Source organism: Lytechinus variegatus, chromosome 14, assembly GCF_018143015.1.
Source record: "Lytechinus variegatus isolate NC3 chromosome 14, Lvar_3.0, whole genome shotgun sequence".
Classification (NCBI taxonomy): Eukaryota; Metazoa; Echinodermata; class Echinoidea; order Temnopleuroida; family Toxopneustidae; genus Lytechinus; species Lytechinus variegatus.
In genome coordinates, this window is record NC_054753.1 from 27197264 (window position 1) to 27216726 (window position 19463).

At 38.8% G+C, this 19463-nt stretch overlaps 1 protein-coding gene across 1 annotated transcript in view; it reads right to left on the reverse strand.

Annotated features, from left to right (window-relative positions):
* Positions 1-276: 276 nt before the first annotated feature.
* The window catches only part of LOC121427619 (ATP-dependent translocase ABCB1-like), a 42085-nt gene continuing 22898 nt past the window's right edge, over positions 277-19463 (reverse strand). Inside the window, exons 10-26 of the mRNA XM_041624114.1 lie at positions 17546-17714; positions 16702-16938; positions 15852-16055; positions 15047-15217; positions 14216-14393; positions 13687-13835; positions 12245-12406; positions 10205-10384; positions 9283-9366; positions 8658-8861; positions 8098-8198; positions 7684-7824; positions 6723-6879; positions 6079-6276; positions 4616-4819; positions 1377-1523; positions 277-1016 (exon numbers count right to left, since the gene is read on the reverse strand). Of these exons, the coding sequence (XP_041480048.1) occupies positions 783-1016; positions 1377-1523; positions 4616-4819; positions 6079-6276; positions 6723-6879; positions 7684-7824; positions 8098-8198; positions 8658-8861; positions 9283-9366; positions 10205-10384; positions 12245-12406; positions 13687-13835; positions 14216-14393; positions 15047-15217; positions 15852-16055; positions 16702-16938; positions 17546-17714 (2920 nt within the window). The 3' untranslated portion in view covers positions 277-782. The remainder of the gene's footprint in view (positions 1017-1376; positions 1524-4615; positions 4820-6078; positions 6277-6722; positions 6880-7683; positions 7825-8097; positions 8199-8657; positions 8862-9282; positions 9367-10204; positions 10385-12244; positions 12407-13686; positions 13836-14215; positions 14394-15046; positions 15218-15851; positions 16056-16701; positions 16939-17545; positions 17715-19463) is intronic.

Here is a 19463-nt window from a genome sequence, read left to right on the forward strand (position 1 = left end):
TGGACTGTAATGATCTATATCTAAGCCTTCATTCAGTAAGTTTTTCCTCACTCAATATGTACTCGATTTGTTTGAAAAACCACTTTTTTTTCCATGCGATAATCTATTTTAGGTCCTGCATTTCGAATATGTCCAGCCATCAGTCGTAATATACATGTATGTATGGTGCGGGTGTCGCGGGAAAGGATTTTGCACACGAAAAGCAGATTTGTAGGGCCTGTAACCCCCCTGTAACACAAAGCTTAGCATTGATTGTAGAGCAGTTTTCTACGTTTGATTCTATTGACTATAATGTACAATCAATCTTAAAAATCAAGTGTATGAATAAGCGTTAACTTTTGTGTTAGGGGACCCCAATATTAGCGTCGGTGAGGATTGCAAAAGATCCCAATTGAATCATCATTGCGCCCTCTTGTGATTGTGGCACACCCACTGATATGAAGGAAAAAATGCACCCCCCCGAGATTGGTCTAAATAACCTGGCTTTGTTAGATTAAGATTTTATTAACTTACGTTCAACAAAATTAATAAACAAAATACAATTGAGGTAAGAATACATAATCAAAATAATGAAGACAGTCAAATGATATTACATAAAAATAATATTGAAGGAAAATGTAGCAGGAACTGATAGAAGTGAGCTGCAATTATTTTGTCTTCATTGAGTTTATTCTGATCTGAATCTTGCGAATTTGCGAATTGGCTGTTTGTTCCAAGTAGGCCTATAACAGCCCCACCCTGAAAAGAAATTTGTTGAGACTACAAACGACGCAGACTCAAACTTAATCACGCGTCATCGATTTCTTCTCATCGACGTCACTAACAGCAGCAAGTCCCCCTGTGAGTGTATAATAGTGCCCCCTCTTCTTCAGGAGATCTTGGTGGCTACCACTCTCGACGACGACGCCCTCTCTTAGTACGGCGATGACGTCAGCGTTCTGGATGGTGGAGAGACGATGAGCGATGACGATCGATGTCCGGTCCTTCATGGCGTTGTCCAGAGCTGCTTGGACGACCTAAAAGACAAATTATATCAGAATGATGATGGAAAATGTTTTAAGTAGGAAAGCTAACAAAGAAGTGTAAAAAGGAAGACATTTTTATAATATTGCCCATAACACATGACAACATCTATGATAGGCACTTAAGTAAAATAATATAGGGTATTTATGTTCCGCACATATCCATCTTGTTAAGTACTCAATGCGCTCCTATATTACCCGGCAAAACTAGGCGTTCACAGCGCACACAGCTTCTTGAGGAATTACTTTCTACCGGTACCCAAGTATGACGGAAGTGGGCTTTGAAGTTTTTGCCTTTATCATTCAAAAAACTAAAAATAGGCTTTATGAATAAACAAAACTGACAATTCTTACCTTTTCACTTTCCGTATCAAGTGCTGAAGTAGCTTCGTCAAGGAGTAGGATCCGTGGATTCCTAGCCAGAGCTCTGGCGATGGCTACTCTCTGTTTCTGACCTCCAGATAACTGGGCTCCTTTCTCTCCTACTAGAGTATCGTAACCCTTTAAAAAATGGAGACAAAAATTAATCTTCGTCAAAATGTACATTATTTCATTATTCCCCTTTGTGATCTCTGCTGCTTTTCGTTCGATTGCGACGAAATTTGACATGCACATTCTTTAGAACGAAAAACTACAAGCCAGTATTTCTTTTTATCTAAAACAATATTTTAAGAGTATTACAAACAAAATTTGCTATTTCATTTGGGTAAAACATAATTTCCATATCCAAAACCAATCATTTCTTCGGATTTTTTCATGCCCCCCTCTCAATTTAGAATATGGTTAACATGATTAACCACGAAAATTTAATTGAATTGAATTGACGGCTTTACTCTCTCACTCGCATTAATCGGCTATTTACCATGTTGAACCCCTCCTCCAAATTTGCCCGCTTCAGTGCTTCCACCATCCTTAACCCTATCTAGGCCGGGGGGCGCGTTTCCGTTTTACACCCTGGCGAAGGCATTTTCCGGAAAAGTAGCCAAAAAGCGACTAGTGAAGAGTCTACGTCTACGTTTGTTTACATTATCAGCTGGGCGCGCGATCCGAAGTCCGCACCGAAGTTATCCGCAGAACATACCGTATACTTGCAAATGCAGCTGAGCTTATACTTTCCAGGTTCAATACGAATGTTTGCCTTGATCATTTGCCTTGCCGATTTGCTGATGTCTGTCTTTCTCTCTATCTGTCTATATATCTATCTCTCAAATTCTATCTCTATCTATCTATGTAACTGCAGTATCTATCTATCTATCTATCTAATAATCTTCTCTGTCTCTCTCATTCTTTATCTAACATCTATCTCAAATTCTCTATCTCTCTCTATCTATCCATCCATCTGTCTGTCTGTCTTAATTTCTCTCTCTCTACCTACCTATGTAACTACAGTATCTATCTGTTAATTTGTCGCTCTACTCTCTCATTCTTGATCTATCTGACATCTATCTATCTCTCAAATTCTCTATCTATCTCTCTATCCATCTATCTATCCATCTGTCTGTCTTTCTCTATTTCTCTCTATCTATATATCTATGTATCTATCTATCTGTTAATTTGTCTATCTTCTCTGTCTCTCTCATTCTTTATCTTTCTATCTATCTAACATCTATCTATATCTGTCTCTCAAATTCTCTATCTCTCTCCTTCTCTAGCATCTGTCTGTCTTTTTTCTCTCTTTCTCTTTGTCTGTCCATATTTCTATCTACAACATCTCTCCCTCTCTATCTATCCTTCTCTCTCTCTTTCTCTCTCCCCCCCCCTCTCCCTCTATATATCGACCTCTCTGTCTCTCCCCCTCTCTCTATCTATCCATCCATCTCTCCCTCTTTCTCTCTCTTTCTATCTATCCACCTCTCTCTCTCTCTCTCTCTATCTATCTGTCTATCTTGTCTCTATCTATTTATCAGTCTTCTATATCTATCTTTCGGCAGCTTCTAAGTGTATCAATCCAATTTGTCTTTCCATTATAAGTATCTGTTTATTTTGATTTTGTCTGTCATTCAATTCATTTAGTTAATAATTTATTTTTAGAAAAAAAAAACTATCATAAACACAACGCGACTGCAAAAGCATGTTCGGATTTCACTCCTGACTGCCGCTCTCTTTGTACATGAAGTGCCGAGGAATTCTGTGCTCTGATCAGTAACTGTGCAAATTGAATGCGGTGGTGGACTCGCCTGTGTCGCACGCTGCATGCAACCAGCGACGTGTGTAGACTCTTCACTAGTCGCTTTTTGGCTACTTTTCCGGAAAATGCCTTCGCCAGGGTGTAAAACGGAAACGCGCGTCCGGGGGGGGGGGGCCTCGGAGGCCCCCCCCCCTCAACGAATCGCGCGATATTTTCGCCGTGCAAAATTTTTTGACCGCGCCGCTCGCTGACTTTTTACTTTCAAGTCTTGCGCAACTTTTGAGACCAATTTTGCATCACCCGGGTACGTGGTTCCGAAATTACGCAACATTATGTAAGTGCATGTCAGACTGAAAATTGCTCAAAAACGTGATTTCGTGTACAAAGTCAATGCAAATTGTGTTTTCAACCAAAATTCATAAATGTATGATTATTTTTAGTTTTTTTAGTCTAAATGTATTCATTTTATGCTTTTTATGATCACAGAAGAGTCCCCAACAAATTTCATTGAAAAAACAATGAAAAACAAAAGGTCAAAAAACAAAGAAATACATAAGAAATTGCAAAAAACAATATAATACATAAGAAAATGATTTGATATCACAATTTTTTTCATGTACACTTGTTAAGGACACCACAAAGAGTTTCTGTACCAAAAATTAGTACATTTGGAGCTTTATTTAGGGAGTTAGAGGGAAAAGTATGATTTCGCATACTAATTACGCATAAATTAGCATAATTACTTAATAGCGATTCGCATGAAATAAATTACTATACAATTTTGTAGATTATGCCCAAGGCAACCCACGTGCTTAGGGGGGGGGGATGGGCCTGGGAGGGCCCCCCCCCGGCCATAAGAACTCCCAAAATACCCCGGCCTATAGATAGGGTTAACTCATTGACTTTTTGGTCGTCGTGCCATACAGTAACTCTTTCTAGAAATCAGTACATTCATCTATCCCCAAGCCCTTCGTAAACACATAATCCTCAATAACGATACCGTCACATCAACGAAACACACTCAAAACAGACTGATGGTTGCACTCTTGAAAATAGAGAAATTGAATTAACAATAATGATAATAGTTGGATTTATAAAGCGCTTTTTGCCAGAGGGATACAAGGCGCTGATATTATTACCCCGGCTTAAGTTCGAGTTACCATCACCGGCGCTCAGCGCATGCAAGGAATTTCTCCAGCAGGGTTTGTTAGTTTGGAATCGCTTTCGCTTATGTGGCTGTTGTGGCACATCATAACGCATTCGGGAAAAAAGCTATAGCAAAAAGTCAACCCCTTCCCTAATGGAGAGTAGCTTAATCAGAGAATATATCCCGTTGCTGAAATATGCTCCAGCCACACCGACCGAATCGATTTCAGACCGACCAAAGTTAGTACGTTATTACCCGATGGCTGACCATCGGTCGGTTTGGAGTCGGTTTCGTTGGCGTGACTGTGGCAGTACTTACCAGAGGAAGAGAAGCAATGAAGTCATGGATGTTGGCCATCTTGGCAACCCTCTCGATATCCGCCTTGGCCATCGGCTCGTCGACGCCATATTGGATGTTGTCCCCGATAGATGAGGCAAAGAGGGTTGGTTCCTGACTCACGATCGCCATGTTCGCTCGAAGCCACTGGATGTTAAGGTCCTTGATCGATTTTCCGTCAACACTCTATCCGAAGAAATATGATTTTAGTTAAGCAATCACCATTGTGAAACTGATGATCAAACGAGTAATACAAATAGAGGTTTCTAAAAGAGAGACGTCTTCAAAGGTTCATCTTGACTTCATTTTATTTTATTCGTATTAATAATTACATTAATAAAAGAATGGAAATACACAGTCCAGAGGCCTGTTTCATGAAAGGATACATCTTTTTCGAATTTACCATTATGAAAACTGCCATGAAAACCTTAATTTGTGATTAACTGCTGAGACCTGTTACCATGGAAGTTGCCGTTACGGTTACGGCAAAGTTACAACAGTTGGCATTCTTTTATGAAACGTGCACTCAAGACATGATTGCCAGTTTTCCTCGACGTGGACGTTGGTTCCTCTCTTGGATCAAAATCTCTCATGGGGTCAAGGATACCACTGCCAAACCAATACTATCATTCCATAGCTAGAGTGTGTCCTTGTTTGATATAAATGTTGCTCAATATAGTCTAAAAAGTAAATTCACTTTAATCCTTTGTCCTATTATCATGTCAATATCTTACCACAGAGCCTTGTTCTGGAACATAGAATCCTTCTAGAAGTGATACGAAGGTACTCTTTCAACATCAAGTCTCTCCTACCAAGGCTACAGTCTGGATTTTTTTTCTTCATTTTAATCTTTCCTTATCTAATCTAATGTAATTTAATCTAATCCATCCCCTGTTGAATCATTTTGATATCTTACCACAGAGCCTTGTTCTGGATCGTAGAATCTCTCTAGAAGTGATACCAAAGTACTCTTTCAACACCAAGTCTCTCCTACCAAGGCTACAGTCTGGAGTTTTTTTTATATTTTAATCTATTCTTATCTAATCTAATCTAATTTAATCTAATCCATCCCACATTGAATAATTTTGATATCTTACCACAGTCTTGTTCTGGATCGTAGAATCTCTCTAGAAGTGATACCAAGGTACTCTTTCAACACCAAGTCTCTCCTACCAAGGCTACAGTCTGGAGTTTTTTAATTTTAATCTATTCTTATCTTACCTAATCTAATTGAATCTAATCCATCCCACATTGAATAATTTTGATATCTTACCACAGAGCCTTGTTCTGGATCGTAGAATCTCTCTAGAAGTGATCCCAAAGTACTCTTTCAACACCAAGTCTCTCCTACCAAGGCTACAGTCTGGAGTTGTTTGATTTTAATCTATTATCTCATCTAATCTATTCTAATCCATCCCATATGTTGTATAAGTTTGATATCTTACCACAGAGCCTTGTTCTGGATCATAGAATCTCTCTAGAAGTGATACCAAAGTACTCTTTCCACACCCACTCTCTCCTACAAGAGCCACAGTCTGGCCCGGTTTGATGGTTAGATTTAATCCCTTGAGGATGGTGACGTCAGATCTTGTTGGATAGGCAAACTTGAGATTACTGTATTCGATCCTTCCCTCCACTTGTTTCTATGCATTTAGAGGAGAAATTTAATTCATTATATCGTTCGTTTCCTACAACCCAATGGTCTACAATATCTTCTTGAGGTCGGGGAAGGGGATGGTAACCAAGATTTGCCGTTGTGATACCAATATCTATTTTCTGTATTACTTGAAGATATAGCATTGCCGTTTTGGTCACACAATGGGAGTTGTGGTAGGGTTTCGGATCAAGTGGTATAATCAAAGTAAACCTTTGGTTTGAGTTTGGGCCTATAGTTTGGCGTAATATTCATCAGGGCGTAATATTCGCATGGGGCAAATGTCGTGGGGTCCAAAAAAAGGAAGCCGTGTTAATGTAACATTTTTAGTTGGGGACTGTAACAATATTAACGTTTATTTGTATTGTGGGTAGGACTTGAGAGTTGAAATGAATCTAACAAATTGATTCTTAAAAATAAGAAAGAAAATCTTACTGGTTTTTCTCCTTGTGTGGAGTAGTTGTCAATGAGTGGCTTGGTAGCAAAGAGATGAAGCATTATCTCTGCAGAATGGCGAGCCTTGGCGTAGTCTGGGAGTAGAGCCATAGCTCTACCCAGGGAGATCCCCGCAAAGGCCACACCAAAGATAACCCTACATAGAATAACGAAGAATCAAGTCACTGAATGATACTTAGGAGTGCCGGGATGACGAAGGTGACGATGAAGATGATGAGGATGACGATGATAACGCCGTCGACTATGACCACGGTGAAGATGATGAGGATGATGACAATGATGAGTGCATGATTATGACCATGTGGAGCAAATCGTGTAAACTGGGAGTAGAACCATAGCTTGATCTATTTAGGGAGATTCCTGTACCGGCCACATCAAAGATAACTCTAAAAAGAGGACCAAACCATAAAAATTATGATGAGGATGATGATAATGATGATAATGACGATGATGATGACGATGATAATGATAATAATGATGATATTGATGGTGATTGTGATGATGATAATTTTTATGTTCAAGTCGGATCTTCCAAAACAGTTTTTTTAATGAGCTTGACGGGAAAAGAACGTATTCATCCTCTCTTGCATTTCTCCCGCACACGACGGCAAGCACAACCGCTAATACTCATGTCCACACACTAGACTATGCTCACCCAATCATTCGCCCAACATTATGCAGCACTCGAGTAATTTATCAGCTATCAAATACATATTGTCACATTTCCAAAAATAGGGTAGTAATTGTTTTAAAGAAATGATTGGGTTTCTTTGCCACCTCTCTCTCTATGAAATATATAAAATATATGTCGATTTCTTTCTTCAAATATATATTTGAATATCACATTTTCTATATTTCTTTATCACATCCGCCAATCTGTCTACTGATCTATCAATTCTAAGAATCAAACTATCATTTTATTTGATAACCCGATACTTACTTGAAAACATCATCCCCACTCATCTCGCCAATGGAGACCAGATACCCTCCTAGCCTGAACGATGCGGCATAAACGAAGAAGATCATTCCTTGGGATACACCAAACCCTAGACCTATCATCTGGCTGTTGATTTTACCTTGTCTGAAGGCGAATGAGGAAGGAGAATATACAAATGACACTCATCGTCAAGGACCGAAGTAAGAATTACTGGATGTACAAGTAGCTTAAGAATAGGTCTGACACATCCGATTTGTCGCAGATGACGTTCGGACTGGATTGTAATTAGCATGGACTTTAAAGACATGAATACGATATGAAATGATACCATTTGAGTTTAAGGCGTTTAGCTTCTCCAATTCAACGCCCTTTTTCATACGGAGGAAGTGATCTGACCACATTTTGTGGAATACAAACCTGTATGGTTGTTCCAACTTCTCTGAGTAATTCCTGATCATTCTGTCTTCTAAACTAAGAGCCGAAACAGTGCGGACATTCTCGATCGATTCTGCGGCAATCTACAATTGACATGATGGAGTAGAATAATTATCTAATTTAGACGGTACAAAGGTTACGTGTTAGAGAGGTCATCCTGATTCTTCTTTATGTTGTTGTTCTTCTTCTCCTCCTACTCTTCCTCGTCTTCTTTTCTTCGTCTCTTTCTACTCCTCCTCTTCCTCCTTCTTTTAATCTTATTTTCTTCTTCTTCTTCTTTTTGTTCTTCTTTTCATCATCATCATCATCATCATCTTTGGCAATAAGGGACACATTCGTTTGGACGCCATAGAGATAACACAAATAACAATAAGCGCCGCGCACAATCGTCATCATTAATAGCATCATCGTCATCGTCCTAGCATTAGAAATTCAAAGAAAAGAGAAACAACGTTATCAACAACCGTATCAGTATTAGTATCATCATCCTATTATAATCATCATCATCATTATCATAACCAACATCATCGTAATTACCCTACCTTTCCACTTTCTTCAATAAGAGCCCTGTCTCTGGCCTGCGCTCCTTGAAGCACCTTCATCTGAATGGCTCCTGTTGCCGATAGCAACGGAAGACAACCAAAGATGAGGAGGGCTAGCTGCCATCCAAAGATGAAGCCTATAGCCATTGCAGCAGTCATCGTTACCAAAGACTGCAGGACGGTGCTCAACCTAACTCCCGTTGCCTGAAATAGGACAGAAATGTGCGTCTGTTTTACGGAAAGTTTAGTACTAAGAGGGGTGGCGATTTGGGCATTCGATATATTTCGTCAGCTGTAATGAAATTGAATTATACTTGTATTATGATACTACCATGATTCTTATTACTAAACAAGAATATATTCACCGATTATTTTAGCATCTTGTCAAAGGTAATCCTTATCAAGCTTGCCTTTTTCATATTCCCCAATGACTTTTGTATGCAATCATAGTATTTCCGCGAGAAAGTTTAGAAGTGGCCCATAAACCAACATAGCTTTGTGCCTCTGGATCATCTCTAAAAAATTGATTTGGATTGGCTGATCAATCAATTGATTTGGATTGGCTGATATATACATCCGACAAGTCCTTTCCTGAAACGCTCCCCCAACTGAAGACAAGTCTTACCCCTTTCACGTTGGATGCATCGGATGAAAGTCTTGTTGCCAATGCACCGGTGCTGTGAGAAGGTTGGTCGAAGTAAGTAATGTCCTGCAACAAAGCAATAGTAGTTCCTGCATTGAACATAGTCGTATGATTCCGTGGTGTCTTTTTGCCACAATCACACCAACGAAACCGGTTCCAGACCGATCAAAGCTACTACGACCAATGACATATCATTGGTCGGTTTTGATCCGGGGTTTGGAATCTGTTTCGTTTGTGTGACTGTACCATCGTGGTAATGTAGAAAACAGGTCGGGAGATAGAGAGAACGGAAGGTTCACATATTGACACTAATCTGAGCATGTTCAATCCCACTGTTGGGAGACTGAACACTGGAACATGCTTTATTGGACTGATCATGCTTGAATCTTAAATGTCAAATCTTCTTTACTTTCGTCTTGTTCTGAAAGCTCCCTTTAGTCAATTGGACAGAATATCACTCATACCTTCATTGTTAAGCGATACAATTTCTGAATTTGCCAACGTATCTATTACTTTTAAAATTACTTTATTCAATGATTAAAATAATCAAATATTATTTAACAATAGAATGCATAAGTTCTTTATTGATCTAAGTATATATCTCCCTCCACGTTTCTCATATATATATATTCTGAATTATTCCGTCATTGAACACTTGTTTGAGTGATTCCCTTGACAGTGAGGTAGCTGGAAGACCTCGTCATGAGGGGAAAACATTTCCTAACAACTGGCCCCAAGAAAGAAATTCAACGGCATTCGTCATTTCCTGAAGCAGCCATCACAATATATTCTGGCAAATCCCCCCCCCCCTCCTAGTCACAAAAGGAGGTAATTGAATTGCTCTCATTCGGTGCACTCTGCCCCTCCCCAACCTATAGGTAAGTTGGTGTCCATTGATAATAACCTGACGCAGTATGGTCCAGAAAGCTTTACGTCTGAGCCGCAGGGTCAGGTCCTCCCCGGATACAGCAAAACATATGCCGGTCATGGTATGAGCAACAAACAGGGCGCCACCTAGGGCCACGAACATTAGACCCCAGAAGGTTGCCTCTTCTTTTATCTGGTCCGGAGGGAGGCTAAACACCTGAAAAGAAAACGAAACAAGATCGATGATTGGTCCTTGATTCTGTCTTGGAGTGAGCTACAAGTTATGAATCAGAAAGCAGATTAAGGTTCGGAGCAGAAAAGAGCGCCGACATAGTAACACAGAAGAGATCTTTCATACTTGATCAGTATTACTATCAAAAGGTCACTAGTCTGTAGTTGTAGATATAAATCAGAATAAGAGTAGCAACAACAACAGCAGCAACAGTAGCAGCAGTATCCTATTAGAAGCAGAGGTAATAGTAGTAATAGTAGTAGTAGTAGTAGTAGTAGTAGTAGTATTAGTAGCAACAACAACAGCAGCAAAAGTAGCAGCAGTATCCTATTAGAAGCAGAGGTTATAGTAGTAATAGTAGTAGTAGTAGTAGTAGTAGTAGTAGTAGTAGTAGTAGTAGTAGTAGTAGTAGTAGTAGTAGTAGTAGTAGTAGTAGTAGTAGTAGTAGTAGTAGTAGTAGTAGTAGTAGTAGTAGTAGTAGTAGTAGTAGCAGCGGCAGCAGCAGTAGTTGTAGTAGTTGCAGTAGTAGTAGTTGCTGTAGTAGTAGTAGTAGTAGTAGTAGTAGTAGTAGTAGTAGTAGTAGTAGTATAGAAGTAGAAACAGAAGTAGAAACAGAAGAATTAGATGCTAAAGTTTAATAGAAGTACATTTAGAAGTAGAAGAACACGAAGAAGTAGGATTTGACGTAGAGCTGCAAGTAGAAGTAGGCGTAGTAGAAGTAAAGGTAGCCGAAAAAAGACATAGAAATAGGATAAGACGTGGAAGTAAGAGTAGAAGAATAGAAGAAGACGTTAAGGTAGAGGAAAAAGTAAATATTGAAGTCGAAATAGATGGAGACGTAGAAGTTGACGACGAAATAAACTTAGACATAGTAGTCAAATCAGAAGTGAAATTAGAAGTAGAAGTCTACATCTACTTCTTCGTCTACTTCAACTTCTACTTCTACGGCTATTTCTTTTGTTATCTCTACTTTTACTTCTTTGTCTAATTCTACTTCTACGTCTACTTCTCCATTTTAGTTTTACGTCTACTCCTACTGATCTAGGTTTACTTCTACGTCTACTTTCATACTTCTGCTTCTATTTCTACGTCTACCTCTACTTTTACGTCTACTCCTACTTCTACGTCTACTTCCACGTATACGTCTATTTATATGTCTACAATTACGTCTACGTTTAGTCTACTACGTCTTCTTCTATATCTACGTCTACTTCTAACTTGTACATCTACGCCTACTTCTACATCTACTTTTACGCCTTATTCTTCTGCTACGTCTACTTCTATATCTACGTTTACTCCTAACTTCTACACTACTTCTACATCTACTTTTACGTCTTCTTCTACTGCTTCGTCTTTGTCTACTTCTACGTCTAATACTACGTCAATTTCTACTTCTACTGTTACGTCTTACGTCTACTTATATGTATTTACTTGTCTACTACTATTTCAACACCTACTAAGTCTGCATCTCCTTCTACATCTACGTCTACTTATATGTCTATTTCGATTACTATTTCTACATTTATTAATGTCTTCGTCTGTTTTTACTTATTCTACTACTTACACACATACGTGCATTTCTGCATGACTTCTACGTCTCCGTTTACTCTACTTCTACTTCTACGTCTAGTCTACTTCTTTTTCTATGTATACTTCTACTTCTATGTCTACTTCTACCTTTACATCTTTGTCTACTCCTATCTGTGCCTCTATTTCTACTACTACTTCTACAGTAGAAGTAGACGTATAGTAGAAGAAGAGGTGATAGCAGCAGTACTTTAAACGTCAGAAGTACATTATACACATAACTGGAATCATTATTGCGTCTCAAAGCATGTTTCTTACCGCTACAACCTCGCTGAATAGAATAGCAAACACTGGATAGGCAATTCCTAGAACAGCGGCAAAGAGGATCCCGACTACAATGTATGGCCATTCAGGTTTATTGAGCTTCAAGATCTCCATGTAACTCGCTCGTTCTACCTCTTCCTCCTCTATTTCGTCCTCCTACGCGTAGATAATAAGTAAAAAAATATATATGTTTAAAAGCCTTTTGATAATTTCATTTTAAAAATGTTGACCCTGATTTCAATTGATTTATTCAAAATCCATGGTTTGTTAAATGCGTCTTTATCATGTTATATAGAGTATAGTGTAGCTTCGTCAGTGATTGTAATATGCTGGTTTACAGGAAGGTACTGCCAAGCATATAATACCTGATAAAATTAAATACATTCATTTCCATTTTTTAAATAAAACTAAGTAAGGATTAATCATTAACAAATCTACGCAATACATAAGTTCTTGATATATATTATTTCCCGAAGCGTCGAATTTTAGTAGTCCGTTTTTCAGGGACCGAGGCTGTCCATATAAAAAAATCACAATCATACGGTAATTTTCATATTCTTTCGAAGGTTTTGGAACCCCCCCCCTTTCCGTCGCCAGGCTTTAAAGACCAAACGTACACTCTTAAAATAGTTGGGCAAAAAGTGCCAAAATTTTAACCAAACATGGGAAACATACTGTCAACATAAATATTTGTTAATATCTGCCCGAATCGGGTAATAAAACCAATAATTGGGTAATAAACCCAATTGGATAATAATTGCCAAGAAAATAGATGTTTTTACCAACATACATTACCCAACACAGTTGACAGTATGTCGACTAACATTTTGAATGTCCACAAGAGAATACATGATGTACACAGAAGCATGACTGTGTATCGAAACTACTTCCTTTCTAAAAGATAATGCTTTAGATGCCTTGTCATGACTTGATTCAGATATCGATTTTAATATTTATTTATATATAAAATGTAACACGCCCGCACTTAATGTTTGTAGCTATTTGGAATTACACAACACAGGATAATAGTCCGCACTGAAATATTATTACGAAGTAAAAAGAACTCACCTCGTCGCCTTAAAAACTGCGGTGTTAAAACTGACACCATTTGGTGTTAATAGAGGACTACACCCTGAGGTGTTAAAATTACACCCTAGCGATTAAACATAACATCAAAGAGTGTAAATGTAACAACAAAAGGTGTTGTAATAACACATATAGGTGTAAAACTAACATCACCAATCTAATACCGGTGTAAAATAACTGGTGTGGTCCTCTATGTACACCGGTTAACACCACAGTTTTTGCTGTGTACTGCCTCTTGTATGTTTCGAGATTTTGACATTATGTGGATCATACGACTGTACACCTGCATAACAAATTAATGTTCATTTTTCCTCCAATTGGACAAATTGAAGAAGTATTCATGAACTTACCTCATCGACTTGACTGCCTTTACCACTACTGGCGTTCGAGATTTGGCGTGACATCTGTCTTGAGACCTGTCTGGATGCCTGCCGTGACATTTGGCGGGTAGGTGAACTGATGGATGCCATCTTTTCTTTGAGACTTTCGGACGGTTCACCTAAATACAAGAAAAGATCAAGGTCAGCACAGCATAAGGTCGATTCCAGATTCAGCTCAGGTATTTTCGAGCCGAAGCATGCAAAGTTATCCGGTGATATTATTCCCCGATTTCCTCTACGAATATTTTTTAAAGCGCATCAACATGCTGTGGTTTTCTTGGTCATAGGTCGGCAGTATTGGTGATGTTGTACATTGTACACCAACATGATCGTGATGATCCCAAATTCTAGTTCCCCTCGTTGGTGCCTTTCATTATCAAACCGCATTTATTTTTAATGAGATAACAACAAGATAAAGAAAATATAAACCTGAAAACAAATGATACACATTCTGTTCCCAAAATTAACCAGAAAAAATAACAATGAACAGAAGTAGTACCTGCCCCATCGAGAGTTTGTAGTGTCACAAGCTGTTTATACACCCCATCTCTTTTCATCAACTCGGCGTGATTACCGTACTCGACGACTCTGCCGCCTTCGAAGGCGTAGATGACGTCGGCGTTCCTGATGGTGGTCAGTCGATGAGCGATCACGATGGTTGTGCGACCTTCGGAGGCCTGTATGAAAAGTTTAAAAACGTCAAATTTAGGAATAGCCAGACATACTTTAAACATGTTTTAAGCGTATCAATCAACGGTCATTGCGGTAGGGCTCATATGGAAGTTGGAAAACACTATCTGAGTATGAAATGATGTGCATCTTCTTAACTTTGCCTAATTGATGGTTACAGAAATGTGTCAGGATTGGCAACCGACAACCGAGCAACAACTATTGACTCCACTTTACAGGGGCAGTCCTGAGTGGCAATAGTAGCAACACTATGTAAAGGCATCGCCAAATGACATGGTTGCCACACCCGGGAAGTATTCGCGGTAAATGGAGGGGAGGGCAAGGTTCGTCCTTTTCATAGAACCCACGCTATTTTGCCTGCATGATGTCATGAAAAACAATAAGATGAAATACGGTGTCTTTTCCGCACGTGCAAGACGAGTTTCAATTGGAATATCAGTGTACAGCGAGTAAATATTACCAATTATCATCATCATAAATTCTGAAGTATCTGGCTTAAGCATGCACGGTTGCTGAGCAAAGACGCGCGTGTGCATTTTTAAGGAGATCTTCCTATACCGGGAACCTACCGTGTGTACCTATCAAGCCCCAGCCGCACCATGATCATGATGAATACCTCCACATGTCAACCCTGGCCTACCTTATCCAAAGCCTGTTGAACGACCTTCTCGCTTTCCCTGTCCAGGGCTGAGGTAGCTTCGTCCAGTAGAAGGATGGGTGGATTTCTGACCAGAGCTCTGGCGATGGCTACTCTCTGCTTCTGACCACCAGACAGTTGGGCTCCACGCTCACCAACCATTGTATCATAACCCTACAGAAAGATAGGAAATTACATGATTTAGGATATGCCTTAATGAAGACATGTCATATATTGCCCAAGGTAAATTACATCGTAAGAGGATATGGCGATGGTAGAGAGATAGAAGGAATACCCTTGGTGGAGATAGGGGTGGAAGCTCTCTAAAGACTTATAGGTCAAATTTACTAGATCAGTAGTCAGCTTGGTATAGCTGATGTGCCTAGGCATATTTTTGTAATCACAAATGACTATTCTGGTAAAAATATGACTAAACTAGTTACACCGAGCTGACCCTTTCATTTTAAGTCATTTGTTGAAATGTTGGGACAGAGCGAGAGAGTACGAGCTACACTCTAAAAACCAATTAGTCAAAAATGACTAGTTAATAGGGTCAGCTGGGTGCAACTGTTATTTTAGTCATATTTGACTGTTTCTAGTCATATTTTACTAGAACAGAGTTATTTCTGACTAGAATATGTCAGAAATGTGAATATCAGTGATTGCCATATCAGTTGCTCCCAGCTGACTACTGGTCTAGTCAATTTCACTGATTTGTTTTAAGAGTGTAGAGGAGGTGATGTAGGAAGAGAAAGAGAGTGACAGGTGCAGGGGAAGAGAGATACCTGATGATACATTTACACCCTACCTTTGGCAGTTTAGAGATGAAGTCATGGGCATTGGCCATCTTGGCAGCCTGGATGATCTCTTCCTTGGTGACCCCATCTCGTCCGTAAGATATGTTGGTTTCAATGGAACAGTTGAAGAGGATCGGCTCCTGGCTCACGACACCGATATTCTCTCTCAACCAGCGGAGGTTAATCTCGGTGATTTCATTTCCATCAATTGAAATCTTCAAAGGGGAAGACGCACAAATAAAAATATAAGATGGTTAACTCTGGTAACAAACGTAATTATTGATAACAATCATATTAAAAGCCATTTCACTGTGACTCGCATGACACCGCACGCAGACCTTCTGATGTTTATAGAAATATGATATGAGAATAAAGGAGAAGAGAAGGACGAGGTGAAGAAAATGAATAAAAGAAGAAGACGAATATAGGATGGGAACCTCCATGACCTCAACCTCTTCTTACAAATAGTTTCAATTGATCAAAGCAATTTTGTTGATCATGGAAATCCTATTTTTTCGGTGTGTAGACCTCATGTAGGTACTACCTTCAAAGCAGTGAGACCAGTGACTGATAACTGTTTGAAATTACGTTCTAGATGACGAAACCACTGGCTTTCCATAGTTAAGATCATATATGTGTTTTCCAATCTTGAAAATGGGTAGGCGGTTAATTTCCGATCGGTCTACACCAAAAAAAACCCCGAGTTTGTTTACAACCAGTTCGTACTAGACTGCCTGGGTGTTACGCTGAATAAGAATGAGACCAACGGGAGTGTAGACAAATGACAATTACAAAGCTTCTGCGAAGAAGACGAACTGCCTTTGTAGACCAAACTTAATGAAGATAAAATTGATTGATTACCTTTCCAGATAGTTTATCATAGAACCTGAGAAGGAGGTTGATGATCGTAGACTTGCCACATCCGCTGGACCCCACCAAGGCTACGGTCTGCCCCTTGCTAATACTCAGATCTACCCCTTTCAAAACCGGTACATCGGAACGGGTGGGGTACGAGAACTTCACTCCTTTGAACTCTATGTTGCCCGTCATCTTCGGTGGAATGACCCCTTTCTTGGACCGAGCATCGATTTCTGGTGTCTGTGGTAAAATGATTATGCAATTCATCTTACCTTCTATATATTTCCTCGATCATGTTAGATACTATGGCTAATTCTTTATTCTTTTTCTCGAGTCAAAAACTTTTTGAGTAACAAAGCTTAAAGTTACTTAAGAAGTTACCTAGATTGTATAGATAATTACATAGGATTCTATGATAATCAGGTAATTTGTCTATTATTTCAATAATCTTTGAAACTTATTCTTTGCAGAAAACTCAATACGTGTCATAAGTTGACATTCCATTGAAATAAGTTTAATATAAATGGTAAAACAATTGTGGAAAAAATTCAAATCATATTGAATGTTTATTTTCCAATAATTTAATTTGAATCTAAAATCATTTTCAAAATGAGGTGGCGATCCTCATGTATATAATGTAGAATTGTAGACTTTGTGGTTTGGAATTTTTGTTTAAGAATAGAGTAGACAATAAATTTTGAATTAGAATTAAGTTGGCATTTACCCATTATGTCCCCAGATATGAATCATGATTTACAAAAGTCATATAAGGGATTAAAGAATGCATAAAGAACAAAGAGTTAAATAACCAAAATATGCCCTGATTATTGATCAGTTGTGGACTTACAGCATCAATGATGCCGAAAAGAATGACGGCGGCTCCCCTGGCTGTGGTGATAGCTGAGAGCGATGGGGTAATGTTACCAAGAGACAAGCCCCCAATCATGACGCAAAAGAAGACTGTCATCACATCGCCACCCGTCAGGCGTCCCTCTGCCACTAACGTGGGTCCATACCTGTGACAATGAATACATGATAGACTAATTCAGCAACAAATGAAGTTCCCATGAATTATCTAAAAAGACCAATAACAACAAACTAGACACACATGTGAAAAATCAGAAGAAGATTCCAATGGAGTTTATGTTCATGATTTGATAAAATCTGTGTAATTTCAAATATTCACGGTATTACATCAATTTGAGTACTATGTCAGGAGGGGAAGGGGCTTCTTTCTGAAATTAAGGTTCATGGTAGGCCTAGCTAGTCGTAAATGATTATCCCTGACTCACGACTTAAACAAAATTATAAAAGCATTTTTTATGCAGCATCGTGTCATCGTCACGCACTGACGCTCATCCTCATCCGTCGTCACACATGCACACCCACACCCACCCATCCACCCTCTCACACCACGCACACACATACCCATCTACATTGATTGCTGCACGCATTATAGAAGCCTAATGAATCACAATGAAAATGTATATAATATAATCGCAATACTAGTAATCCATGTGCCAAATATAAATTGATGATTTAATGCATTGGGGATGAATGTATCGTGAGGAGGAGTCCGTTGAATGAATTTAAAGAATTAATTGAATTGAACTTTGGACTTACAATAATTCTTGCAAACAGGTTTCGTTTTTTGACAAGAGTATAGCCCAGAAGTAAAGTTCGGTATTCCCAGATTTGGTCTTTTCACAAGGGAATTCTTGAAAGTTATTTATTATTTTTTTTGCCTTGTATTTCAAAGCAAAAGGCCCATTATAAGAGTACGGCAAAATTATGTTTCACGTAGTTTTGATTGTTTCTGTGTGGCAGGCTTTACAATGTTGCACAAATCCTGGGATCATAATTTTTTTTTTGCGTCACATAAATCCCTGTTGAGACGAACCCCCCCCCCCCCCCCCGCCGTTATACACCAGCAACCATGAATTAAGATATTGTGATTAGTAATCTGTAATTGTCGTGGAATGTTAAGATATAGATCAACTAGTAACTAGTAATCGATTAAGTAGATTCGCTACTCGTTATTTATTAATTTTTGTTTTGCCTTGTATTTCAAAGCAAGAGGCCCGTTATAAGACTACGGCAAAATTATGTTTCACGTAGTTTTGCTTGTTTCTTTGTGGCAGGCTTACAGTGGAGAAGCCAATGGAATGTCTTCCCGAATAAATGCACATAAACCTTTTGATATACATATCTAAACCAGATTTTTACTGGAATACCGATTATCGCATTGAATACTAGCATGGTAAGTATACGTGAAATGCATTTCAAACATTCATTATACGTGTAGTAAATGGAAGTCGAAATCTGATAGGTTACGTATCCGTCACAGCCATGGTCCATTTCTTCCACCACGCCTTAATCATGTTAATAAGCCGTCATGCTGTTCGTATTTGTTTATATACTGGGATCAACATTGCTTTTTACATTTATGTTGCACAAATCCTGGGATCATAATTTTTTTTTGCGTCACATAAATCCCTGTTGAGACGAACCCCCCCCCCCCCCCCGCCGTTATACATCAGCAACCATGCATTAAGATAGTGTGATTAGTAATCTGTAATTGTCGTGGAATGTTAAGATATAGACCAACTTGTAACTAGTAATAGATTAAGTAGTCTCGCACCAATAATTTCTATAATTTCTTCTTAAAAATGAAAATATTTCTCCAAGAACGAACTGCTTTATAATTATTATAAATTCTTCTCGTGAAATATTTCTCCAAGAACGAATTGCTTTTACATTGCGTA